Raw genomic sequence first — 15,162 nt, 5'->3', positions numbered from 1 at the left:
CAGGATTTGTAACAGCAAGAACAAAGTGTTGATAAATTAAGAGAATGACGGACTCTGGACAGAAATGAGCCGGATTACCAAACCGGATCAATCAGATCCAGATTAAATCTGTTTAATGACCGGCCTCGAGCTCTGACTGTTCGTGTTTACTCCATCTGATCATGATGTTAAAACGTTTCCTGATGATGATGAAGATAATGATGACGAAGAAGGACGGGGACTCCAGGCTGTGTGTGTGATGTGTGTGTGTTGCGTCCTGAAATAAAGGATGTACAGTGTCATGAAGAGGAGACGACGTGTGTGTCTGAACATTTTATTACAAACATGAAAAAATACAGCAGCTGATCGATCAGTGACCGCTCCTCTTCCTCATCCTCCACACGCCGAGTTCACACACTCTCATCCTGTGTATGTGTGTGTGTGTGTGTTTGTGTGTGGTCACTCTCCGGTGTATCTTGGGGGTCTCTTCTCTATGAAGGCAGCCATCCCCTCCTGTCTGTCCCGCGTCGGGATCACCTGCAGAGAGAAACAATATGACTCACAAAATCCTCCCTCAGGCGGGACACATCCCTGAAACACGTTTGTAAAATCTGCATAACTTGTTAACCGTGCATCATCATCATCACCATCATCATCATGAATCTATATAATCAGAGTGAATGAAAGTTTGAGGTCTCACCCGAGAGTAACACATCCTCTCTATGGCCATGGACGAGCTCAAGTTGACCTGCAGGAGAAACACCTCAGTCACATGACTCATGAACCAAAAATATAAACTGTCTGTGAGTCAGGACGTACCTCCGACCCGCTGTTCATCGCCTCTTTAGCCAGACGCACCGCCAGCGGAGCCTGAAGAGATGCACACACACACACACACACACATTACAGGAACATCTACAGATGACAGGCTGCAAAAAGTCAAATCTCTGCACGTGAATTTGATTGATTCTTGTCAAAATATCTCAAAAATGAGGCCTGAATGGCTCCATAAGTGACGATGCAAACCTGCAAAAGAAATGTGGAGCTGAGGGATAATGTATGCACCTGTCAGTCAAATTAGACATGCCCCCCAATTATGCATATATGCACACCTCTTCACCTCCATAGAAGCAGATGACTCATAGATTCAGCTCTGTGTTTGAATGAAGAGACGAGCTACAGAGATTGGAGCGGATCTCTGTACCAGCTGAAACATCCTGTAACCACAACAAGCTCTCTCTCTCTGTAACACCTCGATGCAGACCTGTGTGTATCACTGAATACACACCAACACGTGTGTGTGTGTGAGGTGTGTGTGTGTGTGTGAGAGAGAGGGAGTGTGTGTTGTGTCTGTTCTCTCCACTTGACTGGATCTCTGGCCCTGAAACTGCAGCATCTGAACTGGAGTGAAAGAAACTGGGAGAGACAGAGGCCTGCAGAGGGAGGATGAGGAAGAAGAGTAGGGATGGGGGGCTGTATGAGTGTGTATGTGTGTGTGTGTGTGTGTGTGTGTGTGTGTGTGTGTGTGTGTGTGTGTGTGTGTGTGTGTGTGTGTGTGCACCCTGACCTGCGGGAGGATCTCTCTGGCCAGGCTTAGAGCTTCTCTGTAGGCAGCGTCTCCTGTCTCATTCTGATCCACTGATCTGTTTACAAGACCCATCTGAAGGGCTGAGGGCCCCCCCACACACCTCCCTGAGTACAGACAGAGGGAGACAGAGAGAGAGAGACAGAGAGAGAGAGAGAGAGAGAGGGAGAGGGAGAGGGAGAGAGAGAGGGAGTGAGAAAGAACTTGCAACAGGCCGCGACTCAGCCTTCCTCCTTGATGACTCTAACCTCTGCACACGGGACACGGGATGTGAAACTGGCGCTTCTTGTAATGTTTCTCTAGATTGAAATGAAGACTGATGCCTCTTTAAGATCTGCAAAAGCAAACACCACCAACGTCAGCAGACGGGTTATTTTTACTATGTGATATTTAGACGCTGTGAGGAGGTCGGTGTCAGACCAGACGACTGACAGCACGCTGACGAAACAGGGTTTCAGATATTAACAGAGACACATTGAACCATTTAAAGGAGGAAGGATGAGCTTATTCATGAGCTTCCTCTGCATGTGAAGGATGAAATCAGCACAGTGAGATGTTCATCTTTGCCCACAGGGGGCACCAGAGATGACACAAACTTTAACAAGTAAATGATGTTTCTGTGTTTCTAAAACGTTTCCTTCATCGGTCGTTTTTTCCCTCAGAGGATTGCTGCTGTAGTTTGAATGATTCTCTGTTTCTGCAGCATCTCTTCAGTAAATATAAAATGTTTCTTTAAACGTGTCTCTAATGTTTCTGTGATGTTTGTTTGTAGTTTGTGTTTCTCACCTGTGAAGATGAGCTCTTTGGCCTGAGCCATGCCGATCGTCCTCGGTAGACGCTGACTGCCTCCTGCAGGACAAACGTGGTGAAGGTCAACCTGTCACAGCTGCTCAGACACTCCTCTTCCTCACTTTGTACTCTGCAAGTGTGTGTGTGTGCGTGTGCGTGTGTGTGTGTGTGTGTGTGTGTGTGTCTGTGTGTGTGTGTGTGTGTGTGTGTGTATGCATGAGTGCGTGCATGTGTGTCCTGCTGTCTTACCAGCCCCTGGGAGCAGCCCCCGACTCGTCTCAATCAGCCCCATCTGAGCGGAGGACGCTGAGACAGAAACAGAGGACGATCAAGGTTATTACACTGAGACACACACACACACACACACACACACACACACACACACACACACACACACACACACACACACACACACACACACACACACACACACACACACACACACACACACACACACACACACACACACACACCTGCTAACTGAGCTCATCACAGCTCAGCCAATCACAGAGCTCCCCGCACTGATGCAACCGATCAGAGGAGGACTCGGCTCTCTGGACAGATGTGTGTTAGCGTGTGTTAGCGTGTGTGGTGTGTGTGTGTGCGTGTAATCAGCGGGAGGTAATGAAACACACACCCTTATCACGGCCTGTGTTTACAGTCTGTTCACTGAGAGTCCTTGAGCTCTAAAGATCATTTTCCTCCTGCAGCTCCATGAACGGTTCAATATCTCCAGCGTCTCAACAAAATTCAAACTGAAATCTAACAAACAACGACAACTACCAGATATAAAATAAAGACCTAACATAAGACCTGTGTTTTAGGGGTCAGAGGTCACTCACCCGCAGTTCGGAGGTCACAGGCCAGAGCGAGCTCCAGCCCTCCTCCCACAGCAACACCGTCCATCGCAGCGATGGTCGGCATGGGCAACAACGCTGCAGAGAGGACGGATCAATAACCTTTACTATTCACTGTATTACACATGTTAACATGTATGTTACATTCTGACATGTATGTGATGTTCTAACATGTTAATTATGTAACATACTAACATGTTTGATTCTTTCTTAAATGTATTTAAGACACAAACTTGAATGTAACATTTTAATGTGTATGTAACATTTGAATATTTGGTTATCATTTTGAAATGTATGTCAGATTGTTACATGTATTTAACATTATGACATGAATGTTACAATGTAACATGTGTGTAACAACATGTAACATGTTAGTAACAATGTTCTGTCATGCCTGAAGCGTGTATCGTGTGTCTGACCTATCTGAGTCATGAGCGATCTCAGGCGGTGAACAAACAGATCAGACGCTGCGTGATTCATCAGAGCGCGCTCCTTCAGGTCTGCTCCTGTAAGAGAAACACACACACACACACACACTTGGCACTGACTCACCTGTGAGTACATCATCACACACTTCACACACACACACACTGAACTCTCACCTGCACAGAAAACACCTGGTACCAAGCTCCTAAAGACGACCACACGAGCTGCTGAGTCAGAGGACAGAGAGGACACCACCTCCCTCATCTACACACACACACAGGCTATCAGAGAGTGTGTGTGAGAGTATGTAAATGTGTGTGTGCATGTGCGTGTGTGTGCTTACCTGTGACACAAACACATATCCCAGTGCATTTTGGCCTTGTGACGACACAACAGAACCTCAATGATCCCTGAAGAGACAAATCAAACATCAGCACACGATGACGATGAGAGTGCTCTGATCCACTCAGTCTGACGTCCTGCAGAAAGTTAACCTGAAGGCTTGCAGGAAAAATAACTGGTAATATCAGGGGTGAAAAATGTATAACTTGCATTCACATACGCTGCTCACTCTGAAAACTGAAGGACATTTTCAGGAGTTTGAAATGTGTGGGTGCATGTCCACTCAGGGCCTCTGTATTTACATGTTTTGGTTCTGAGCTCAGAAACAAAAGTGAGTCCTCTCTCTTCATGTGAGAGAAACACTCTGACACACACTCATGGCTGAACACTTGTTGGTTAAATATTACTTTCATGAAACCTCCATGGTCATCCATCCATATCTACCAGGTGAGTCTTCCTGCTCTCCAGCAGGTGTGCCCTCACACATTGAGTTCCCAGGTGTCAGTCAAACAGTGTGTGTGTGTGTTATAGTGCATACACAGTTGAATCAGTGTGTGTTCAGTGTACAGGTAAACTGTGTGTGTTCGTACCGTCGTCCTCCCCTTCTAACCTCTTAAGATCCACCTCCAGCGGACCCGCAGCCTCCGTGTGCTGCCAGCGGCTCTGCGCGGGACTGAAGGCCGTCAGAGGGCGACCTCCGCCGGGGGGAAGAGTCGCTCCGTCCCGGTGGATCCGAGCGGAGGTTTGTTCTCGTGTTTCCCGCAGAATGAGAGGCAGACACGGCCTGGAGGAGCCGCAGAACCCGGGTAGTCTGCGGAGGAGAGCTGACATGCTGACTGTTTCTGTCTGTGAGTGACTTTGCAGAGAATCAGGAAGTGTGCAGGAAGTTGGAGCAGGTTTCATCCAATCAGAGGAGGAGCTCAGACCTGGACTTTGGATCTGAAACATGCACACAGATTATTCTATTACTAAACAACTAGTTTTTAGTGACTACAACTACTATTATTTTACACCACGTGGACTCCATGTTGCATGCAGGATCACACTGTTTTAATCTGTTAATATGAATTATAAGTATAAAACAATAACAGACAGTCTTTGGTTTATAAAGAACAATACTACAGAGACCTGAAACATAACTTTTGAATGTTTTTGTAGTTTTATCATGAGTGATTGTGGAACACAGACTCACATTATTCATACATATTTGTGACTGTATCACAGACAGGATAACTTCTCTATAATTAGCTATTTTAACATTAAGCTTGACATTCATATAACTTCATTCTAACTGTTACAAATACATTTTTTAAATTTCAGTTCACTTACAAACCAAATAATTGTAATATATTTAAAATATGTTAAAGGTTGGATGAGTTGGGGTCGAAGGAGCCAATCTGTAAGGACCTGGGGGCTCAAAACTCAGGTGGGGCCACGTCCCAACACACCTCGGGTTCAGCGTCTCTGACAAGTAAAAATCATTTTGAGTGGAAGAGATGTTTAAGTGGATATCTAAGGTATAAATGTTGACCGTCAGTGAAACACAAATAGATATTTTTGCTAGTCTGAATGTTTTTCAGATATTCACAGTAAAGTTATGGATATCTGGATATTTGGGGGGGGTTTTGTGTTGGAATCTCTGTGATGGGTTGGCGACCTGTCCAGGGTGTTATGGGGCGCCGTTTGTAAAGTTGTGCACACCAAAATTAACAGCAACATTTCTCCACATTTAGCTCCAAAACGTCATAAAAACGTAGAGTGATTTTTTAAAAGTCACTTTTTTATCACATTTAGAGGAATATTTGTGATCTTCTTCACATTTCATTTTGTTGTGAAAAATATATTAAGTTGAAATAATTGTTAAATCCAAATGCTAAATCTAAATCTAAATGTTAAATGTAAATCTAAATATTAAATCTAAATCTAAATGTTAAATCTAAATCTAAATGTTAAATCTAAATCTAAATATTAAATCTAAATCTAAATGTTAAATCTAAATCTAAATGCTAAATCTAAATCTAAATGTTAAATCTAAATCTAAATGCTAAATCTAAATCTAAATGTTAAATATTAAATCTAAATGTTGCTCTGCGATCCTAAATATTTAGCTGATATGCAAATTCACACTGCAGCCCAGCGGAAATACCAAAATAAAAGCTTCAGAAAGAGATACAGACTTAGCAATAGCAACTTAGCTTGTTCGTACCATAGACTGGGTTAGTTCTGTCTCTGAGCGTTGTGAATCCCTTTATAGCCTCCAAAACTGCCTATGCGGCATTTTTACAGCGGGCAGTCCGGCTAGTAACCCGTAAGAGTCAGTACTGACAGACTATGGTTAGGATATATGTATCAATATTTGAAGCTTTTATTTTGGTACTAAAAGCGCCCAATACAAATTCACACTGCCGCCCGGCGGAAGTACCAAAATAAAAGCTTCATAAAGCGATACATATATCCCAACCATAGTCTGTCAGTATGACTCCTACGGGTTACTAGCCGGACTGCCCACCATAAAAATGGTGGATAGGCCGTTTTGGAGGCTATAAAGGGATTTCACAACGCTCAGAGACAGAACTAACCCAGTCTATGGTACGAACAAGCTAAGTTGCTATTGCTAAGTCTGTACCTCTTTCTGAAGCTTTTATTTTGGTATTTCCGCTGGGCTGCAGTGTGAATTTGCATATCAGCTAAATATTTAGGAACGCAGAGCAACATTTAGATTTAACATTTAACATTTAGATTTAGATTTAGCATTTAGATATATATTTAACATTTAGATTTAGATTTAGCATTTAGATTTAGATTTAACATTTATATTTATATTTAACATTTAGATTTACATTTAATATTTAGATTTACATTTAACATTTAGATTTACATTTAACATTTAGATTTACATTTAATATTTAGATTTACATTTAACATTTAGATTTATATTTAGCATTTGGATTTAACAATTATTTCAACTTAATATATTTTTCACAACAAAATGAAATGTGAAGAAGATCACAAATATTCCTCTAAATGTGATAAAAAAGTGACTTTTTAAAAATCACTCTACGTTTTTATGAAGTTTTGGAGCTAAATTTGGAGAAATGTTGCTGTTAATTTCGGTGTGCACAACTTTACAAACGGCGCCCCATAGTATAGGGTGTACCCTGCCTTCCACCCGAAGCCAGCTGGGATAGGCTCCAGCCCCCCGTGACCCCTAACGGGATAAGCGGTCAAGATAATGGATGGATGGATGTGTTGGAATCTAAAACTAAAATGACGACTATCAACACTTGAACTGTGGGTAATTGAAATGTGAGTTGTATTGCTGATATCCAGAATATGAATCCTGCACAGGATGAACATCAGTGTGGATATCTGAAATGTTTATTTAGAAGAAGATTAACTGAATTACTTTATTCTTTATTGTGATCATAATTAGCTTCCACAGGGTGGGGCTAGTCTTCCTGGTCCACACAACAAAACATGAATAAGAAAATCAACTATTTAAGATCACACAGTATCAATAAAACAAAATGCAACAGCAGCCAGAGATAAAAATCCAACACGAAGATACAAAATAAAAACTGTCTTCTCTTCTGCGAATCCAGTCTAAAACTCTTACATGTATTCTTTGCATGGGACTTCAGAAATTTTCAAATAAATTTGAACTCTGAGAAATTAAGTTTTAAATGTGATAAACACATTTTCTGCGAATGTGAATGTGAATATCTTTATTTTTAGAGGAGAAATCTAAAACATATTTCCTGATCAGAGTGAGTTTGGTTTTAATACCAAAATTTATTAAAACTGTTTCTTTTTATTCATTCTGTGTTGAATATATCTGGTCCATGATTTCAAACGTCTGTGTTTATTATTGAACCATCACACAGAGACACATCTTTAGAAATCTCACACACCGGGTGTAATCCTGAAACTAAAATGATGAAGTTACATATTTCAGTCAGAGGGAGTTTTTGCTCTTCCTGATTCTGATCCCTTTTTCACTCACAGTCAACTTTAGAGATTGTGAAAGCTTGATTTCTTCCTTCCTGTCTTTATACTGCATTTAAGAAGCGGATGTCTCCCTCTTTATGAATAGTGAAGCAAAAAAAAAACGTACCTTTAGTCCCTCTAATGTCCAGCAGGGGGCGACAGACAGAGTTGAAGTCTGAGAGAAAGTGGACCAACTGCTTGGGTGATTTATTCCCTCAGTAAAAACTAATGAGTTTATCTCAATCTCAAGTTTCAAATCTTCTTTAACACAGCATGATGTTCATTTAGTGAATAATGGTCCCATTTAGAGTCACAGAGAGCAGGAAGAGGGGGCGGAGTCAGATAGGGGGAGGAGTCAGGGATGTCAGCAGGTCAACAAAGAGAGAGATTCAATGATATTAACCTTATTTTCTAAATGTGGTCAGGTCTGGTGGAATTGAAATATGTCGGCGAGGGCATAGAGTCGTAGTGAATCTAAAACCTAACATGTGACATCACGTTGGCCACGCCCACTTTGCATGGTCAGTCTGAGCGGCAGGTTGAGGCAAAGTTTTCCGTCTCTCAGCTCATGTCTAGTCTGACTCTGCATTATTGATCAGCTCATTACAGGTTACACAATCACACAGCAGACAGAGACAGTGACAGAGAGAGAGAGAGAGAGAGAGTGTTTGTGTGTGTTCATGCATGCATGCGTGTGCGCGCGTGAGTGTGTGTGTGATGCAGACAGTGTTGTGACCATTTAAGAAATGTTAGAGTAATTTCAGCCTTCATGTTGTCACCGTCTGTTCACATCAATCAGATAACCTTCACTCTGTCACAGTCACAGTCACATCTCATTTCTGACTCATCTCAGTAACTCAGATTAAACTGCAGACGGATCTGAGCAGAGAGTCCAGGACAGACTTCAGGTAGATCTGACCCCAGACAGGTGAGATCAAACAGAGCGAGAGAAAGGAGACGCATTGAAAGGTGAACTGAGAGACGTGTTAAATTTGAATGTTCAGACTGACAGGGAAACAGAGATCTGTCAGACCTGCGTCACCCGCTGGATCTCTGAGGTTCTGGTTTTGAGGGGGGTGGGGTGTGTGTGTGTGTCTGATGTCTTCGTATTCTCAGGTGTTCCAGTGCTGAGATGGAAAACACACACACACACAGAGACACTCACACGCACACACACATACACACACGAACAACATCTGATGTCTGACAGAGACTGATCCTGATGGACTGTGACGGACAGCCAGACTGTCGCTGACACACACACACACACACACACACACACACAAACACACACAGGTCATGAGTGCTGTTAATCTCCTTGATAAGCACAAAGGAGGAGAGGAGAGTTGTTTGGTTTTGCTATAGAGTCCTGCTCTACTTGAGTAATAACTTTAACGTGATTTAAAGTTTTAAACAGAAACAATGATTGATAAACAGATTGATTGATTATGTATATTAAACCCAAAAGCTATCCCCCTCCAACCCTGCAGGGGGCAGCCTCGTACCAGAGGGTGGACTGGAGCTGTGTCAGGTGTTGATTTCTGACTATTGAACACAGGTACATGAGCTCCCCTCCTCCTCCTCTTCATCCTTTCATCCTCTGAGTCACCAGGTGAAGTGAGATATTGTGAAATATCCTGAGTAATGTTGTTGATATGAGGTCATGTGACATAAAGGGAGTTTATATGAGATAGTTTGGGGTAACAAGATGTAGTGTCTGGTTAGGCACTGTATAATAATGTGAGGCACTGAAAGATAATGGGAGACTGTCAGGTAATATCAGGTAATATCATAGACTGTATAAATAATGGACGTAGTATCCATGATGTCACCCATCTGTTCCTGAGCGCTGTTTTGAAGCCAGTCGGCGGCGGCAGCCACATTGGAAATGCTGAACTCAACCAAACTTAGTGAGGTGAAGAGGCGGGGTTTGAGCCTCCTAGCCAACAGCTATGTGTTTCTGCCTGTCAATCAAGTCAGTCATGTCCTTATTTGGGCAAAACTCATAATCTTAATATCTTCTGAACTGTTGTGTTAGAAAAAAATTCCCCCCCATACAGTGTGTGCTGATAGAGAAAATAGCTACGTAGACCAAAGCCGTTTTTTGAACCAGGCTGTAAACATGTTTATTTCTGCTGTAAAGATCGTCTTTTTTTGAATGGGTGTGTATGGGGTTTCCGGTGTTTCTGCAGCCAGCCTCTAGTGGATGCTCGATGAATCACAGTTTATAACACTTCCACATGGGCTTCATATTTTGAGACCGGAGGTTGCCGCTTGGGTAATATGAAGTAATGACTGATCATGTGCGGTGGTGTTAGATAATATGAGGTAATGGTAGAAATGTGGTGCAATGTGAGGTAATGAAAGGGAATGTAAAGTACAGTGACGTAAATGTAGATAATTAGACTTAATGAAACATGATGGTGAGGAGATGTAAGGTAACATTAATTTGAGTTTCATGCAATGTGAGAAAAGGAGATAATGTGGACTCATGATGAGATAATGTACAAATAAGAGCAGAGACAGAAATACACACTGATGTTTGTTCTACTGTGTGTGTGTGTGTGTGTGTGTGTGTGTGTGTGTGTGTGTGTGTGTGTGTGTGTGTGTGTGTGTGTGTGTGTGTGTGTGTGTGTGTGTGTGTGTGTTACTCGGGGCTGTCATTATGTGAGCACATTAACTCCACTATGTTTCACAGCATTAATCCGCTCTGCTGACACTTCAGAACAAACACTCATCATCTGTGCATTGAGAACAGAATTTATGTGACCCCCCTGAGGTCGTGCAACCCTTTGACCCTTAGTGACCCCCCCAAAAACAAATACTGGATTACCTGATGGTTACAAGTTTCATTCTGACAGATAAACTCCTCTGTTCTTATTTCACACAGCTCATCATCAGAATCACTGAAGTTACTCCACAGTGTGAGGAATCGTGCAGAAGGCCCTTCCGCTCCTCTCTCAGAGGTTTTGGCTGACCCTCACTGTGGAGGATCCTCCGTAGCACAAGCACTCAGAATGGATGTGTGTTGGTGGAGAGTGAAGGTGGTGGTCTGAGAAAGACTGGTAAAGTGAGTGTGAATATTTAATCTTCAAACAGGTTTCACACTCATCCTCATGTAATGAGGAGAGTGGGTCCTCTTTCATTCCCTGACCGATGCTCTCTCTCTCTCTCTGTAAGCGTGGCCGAGCGAGTTTAATCTCCTGAGAGAAGTGTGTGAAGCTCTACAGAACATCTCTCGGTCAGACCGCCTGAGGACAAACTCCTCCTGTAAGGAAACTCAGCCTGGAAGAGTAGAGCAGAGTCGAGGAGGACGGGATGAAGAAGAGAGAGCGACTGAGCAAGACGTCAGAAATGAAGGAAATACTAGTTTGATGGAGTGATGGCTCTCTGAGACTGCAGGGGGCGCTAAGAATAACAGAGCACTGAACACAGAGCAGAGCAGAGGATGAAGAGCTGAGGATGAAGAGCTGAAGATGAAGAGCTGAGGATGATGAGATGAGGATGAAGAGCTGAGGATGATGAGGACAGGGATGAAGAGCTGAGGATGAAGAGCTGAGGATGATGAGATGAGGATGAAGAGTTGAGGATGATGAGATGAGGATAATGAGATGAGGATGAAGAGCTGAGGATGATGAGATGAGGTGTTAATGGAGAAAGTGAAATGTTGACCTGGTAACAGAACAACTGTAATATTGCTCTCATCCCCAGAAACACCATCATCATCATCATCATCATCATCATCATCATCATCATCATCATCATCACCATGATCATCATCAATATTATCTTCATCATTATCGTCATTGTCATCATCCTCACCACCATCATCATCGTCCTCATCATTCTCATCATCTTAATTATCATCATCAGAAAACAACCATGTTCATCATCATCATTATTCTGATCATTATCATCCTCATCATCCTCTCCATCCTCATCGTCATCATAATCATCTTCATCATCACTATCCCCATCGTCATAATCATCATTTTCATTATTTTCATATTTTAAAATTTTCTCGTCATCATGTTTTATTTGACTTAATGTTCAAATGTTTGGTCAAAAGATGAAACTCAATGATGAGGAAAAGGTGAGGAACCCAGCATCTCTCTCTCAGGTGAGGAGCCCAGCAGCTCTCTCTCAGGTGAGGATCACAGCAGCTCTCTCTCAGGTGAGGAACACAGCGTCTCTCTCTCAGGTGAGGAACACAGCAGCTCTCTCTCAGGTGAGGAACACAGTAGCTCTCTCTCAGGTGAGGAACACAGCAGCTCTCTCTCAGGTGAGGAACACAGCAGCTCTCTCTCAGGTGAGCAACACAGGGGCTCTCTCTCAGGTCAGGAACACAGCAGCTCTCTCTCAGGTGAGGAACACAGCAGCTCTCTCTCAGGTGAGGAACACAGCAGCTCTCTCTCAGGTGAGGAACACAGCAGCTCTCTCTCAGGTGAGGAACACAGCAGCTCTCTCAGGTGAGGAACCCAGCAGCTCTCTCTCAGTTGAGAAACACAGTGGCTCTCTCTCAGGTGAGGAACACAGCGGCTCTCTCAGGTGAGGAACACAGCGGCTCTCTCTCAGGTGAGGAACACAGCAGCTCTCTCAGGTGAGGAACACAGCAGCTCTCTCTCAGGTGAGGAACCCAGCAGCTCTCTCTCAGGTGAGGAACACAGTGGCTCTCTCTCTCAGGTGAGGAACACAGCAGCTCTCTCAGGAGAGGAACCCAGCAGCTCTCTCTCAGGTGAGGAACACAGTGGCTCTCTCTCAGGTGAGGAACACAGCAGCTCTCTCAGGTGAGGAACACAGCAGCTCTCTCTCAGGTGAGGAACACAGCAGCTCTCTCAGGTGAGGATCACAGCAGCTCTCTCTCAGGTGAGGAACACAGCGGCTCTCTCTCAGGTGAGGAACACAGCGGCTCTCTCTCAGGTGAGGAACACAGCGGCTCTCTCAGGTGAGGAACACAGCGGCTCTCTCTCAGGTGAGGAACACAGCAGCTCCCTCTCAGGTGAGGAACACAGCAGCTCTCTCTCAGGTGAGGAACACAGCATCTCTTTCTTAGGTGAGGAACACAGCGACTCCCTTTCAGGTGCTTCACTGATCAGCAACACACACACACACACACACACACACACACAGACACACACCTGTGCTTTGTGTACACAATGTTATAAAGTAACATTAAGAATTTAATAACTTGACAAACTGCAGCAGAGAGTCTGCACCGATCAGAGACAGCAAGCACACTCAAAGACTTCATTTGTTAGGTGAAGGTAATAAAATTATGGAAAGAATTTCCACCTAATTAAAATACTTTCATTTAGCGAGACACAATTTTGTTGAACCAACTAGTTGTAAGTTGAGTGAACACAGAGTATTGACGTTACCATTACTTATTTGCAATTTTTGGGTCCAACTAAATTTGAATGGTACAATAACACTAATTAATCATGTTGACTGAACAAAACTAAAGTAAGTTCAATCCATCCTTTATCTTGACCACTTATCCTGTTCGGGATTACGGGGAGCTGACTTTGGGCAGAACTATTCACACACAGAAACCGACGGGCAATTTAGAGAGACCAGTTGGACTGGTAAGCATGTTTTTGGACTGTGCGAGGAAGCCGGAGTACCTGAAGAGAACCCACGCATGCACAAGGAGAACATGCAAACTCCACAAAGAAAGGTACCTGACTTGAACCCGGAAACTTCTAACTTTGAGTCAACAGTACTACCCACTGCACCGCAGTGCAGCCTGTATGTTCAATCATCAGAAATGATTTGAACTGTGAGACAAACCTTTTTATCATGTGAAAATAAACTCTAAAATAGTAATTATAGAGAAAATAAGACATTTTTGACATATCAAGAATGTTTATATTTAGCAGCTTAAACGTGCCAACTAAGTTTACCCCCAGTTGGTGTCAAGTTTGGAAAAAAGACCACAAAACAGACTGGGTTTGTTGGAATAGAATTCTATTCCCCAGAGAAGGCAAACAATGACGAAAAAAATATACGGGTCTTGATTTGGTAGCCTTTTAAAGAAGTGCTTACTGATTAAGACATTTCTCCACCATAGATGTCGCACGTTACTGCCACTTCTGCTATGGAGAGGTATTGCAGATGGGATTCCTACCTAAACCCTTTAGGTTGTGTTGATATAAAGCAATCTTGTAGTTTGAAGGATTTTGAATGTCTTGTTAAAACTACATGAATTAAAAATGTTTGACCACTAAACATTAATATAATAGAAGCTACATGTTGTATCTATTTTGATAAAAACAGACACCCATGTTGCTTTTTTCTAGTGCAGGTCTGTATCATCTGAGGGAGATAACTCAGGTACTCTCGAGAGCAACACCTGGTGACGTCACGGGTACTAATCACAACCCCGCCTACATTTGTGTTTGTGTGTGTGAGAGAGAGAGTCTGCCTTTGTGAGGGTGTGTGTGTGTGTGTGTGTGTGTGTGTGTGTGTGTGTGTGTGTTTGTGCGCGCGTGCAGTGGGAGGGTCACACTCGGCGCAGCTTCAGTCTCTCACAGAATCGGAGCGAAGCAGCAGCGCGAGCTCTCCCCTCAGTCTGCAGGACAGCGAGCACCACAGACCCCCCCTCAGACCCCCTCAGCCCGGGGTGACCCGCTGAAGGACGCCACAGAGTCCGGAGCAGAGGAGCGGGTCTCCATCAGGACTCTGGATTTCTCCTGTTTTTGTTTGTAAAGTGAAGAAGCTCTCAGATGAGTCACCGCGGGGGGGCTCACGTCACTTCGTGGCTCTGCGGGTCTGCAGGGTCTCTGATCGGTCCGCGTGCCTCGGTCACCTTCTCAACGATGTCTCGTGGTGACGCGCGCGGAGCAGAGTGCGCGTGAGTGTCGGACAGAGTGTGTGTGAGACTGTGAGTGAGTGTGAGTGTGTGAGAGAGAGAGTGAGTGTGTGTATGTGAGTGTGTGTGAGTGTGTGTGTGTCTCATGCAGGATGTCCGCGGAGCCCCGGGTCCAGCTCAGCCCGTCTTCATGACGCTGTGGGCGGCCTTGTCATGCGTCTCCTGCCCGCGCCCAGCGCCCAGTCCCTCCGGCTCCTGTTCCTCTTTATCTTCGTGATGGGGGTCACCCCCTCCCCGGCTCTCACGGCCGGATGTCCGGACCGCTGTGTGTGTGACGACCAGCTGGTGGTCCAGTGCGCCGGGCAGAACTTGGTCCTTTTCCCGGC

At 44.0% G+C, this 15,162-nt stretch overlaps 2 protein-coding genes across 2 annotated transcripts in view; one reads left to right on the top strand and one right to left on the bottom strand.

Annotated features, from left to right (window-relative positions):
- Nucleotides 1-297: 297 nt before the first annotated feature.
- echdc2 (enoyl CoA hydratase domain containing 2) lies at nucleotides 298-4,893 on the bottom strand. The gene is given in 12 exon segments (XM_034676566.1): nucleotides 298-516; nucleotides 680-727; nucleotides 799-849; nucleotides 1,547-1,671; nucleotides 2,351-2,413; nucleotides 2,603-2,659; nucleotides 3,196-3,288; nucleotides 3,630-3,716; nucleotides 3,813-3,900; nucleotides 3,980-4,011; nucleotides 4,014-4,046; nucleotides 4,569-4,893. Coding segments are annotated over 12 exon segments (1,068 nt in total). The 5' UTR covers nucleotides 4,882-4,893; the 3' UTR covers nucleotides 298-438.
- Nucleotides 4,894-14,521: 9,628 nt separating this feature from the next.
- Nucleotides 14,522-15,162, top strand: part of LOC117828612 (leucine-rich repeat-containing protein 52-like) — a gene marked incomplete at its 3' end in the record, with an annotated part of 17,752 nt that continues 17,111 nt past the window's right edge. The window contains exon 1 of the mRNA XM_034705795.1: nucleotides 14,522-15,162. This exon is cut by the window's right edge and continues 476 nt beyond it. Coding sequence (XP_034561686.1) covers nucleotides 14,990-15,162 — 173 coding nt within the window.

The sequence above is a fragment of the Notolabrus celidotus genome, chromosome 2 (genome assembly GCF_009762535.1).
Source record: "Notolabrus celidotus isolate fNotCel1 chromosome 2, fNotCel1.pri, whole genome shotgun sequence".
In the NCBI taxonomy this organism is placed as follows: domain Eukaryota; kingdom Metazoa; phylum Chordata; class Actinopteri; order Labriformes; family Labridae; genus Notolabrus; species Notolabrus celidotus.
Note: the sequence above shows the minus strand (reverse complement) of the source record. Positions and strands in the feature narration are given on the sequence as shown.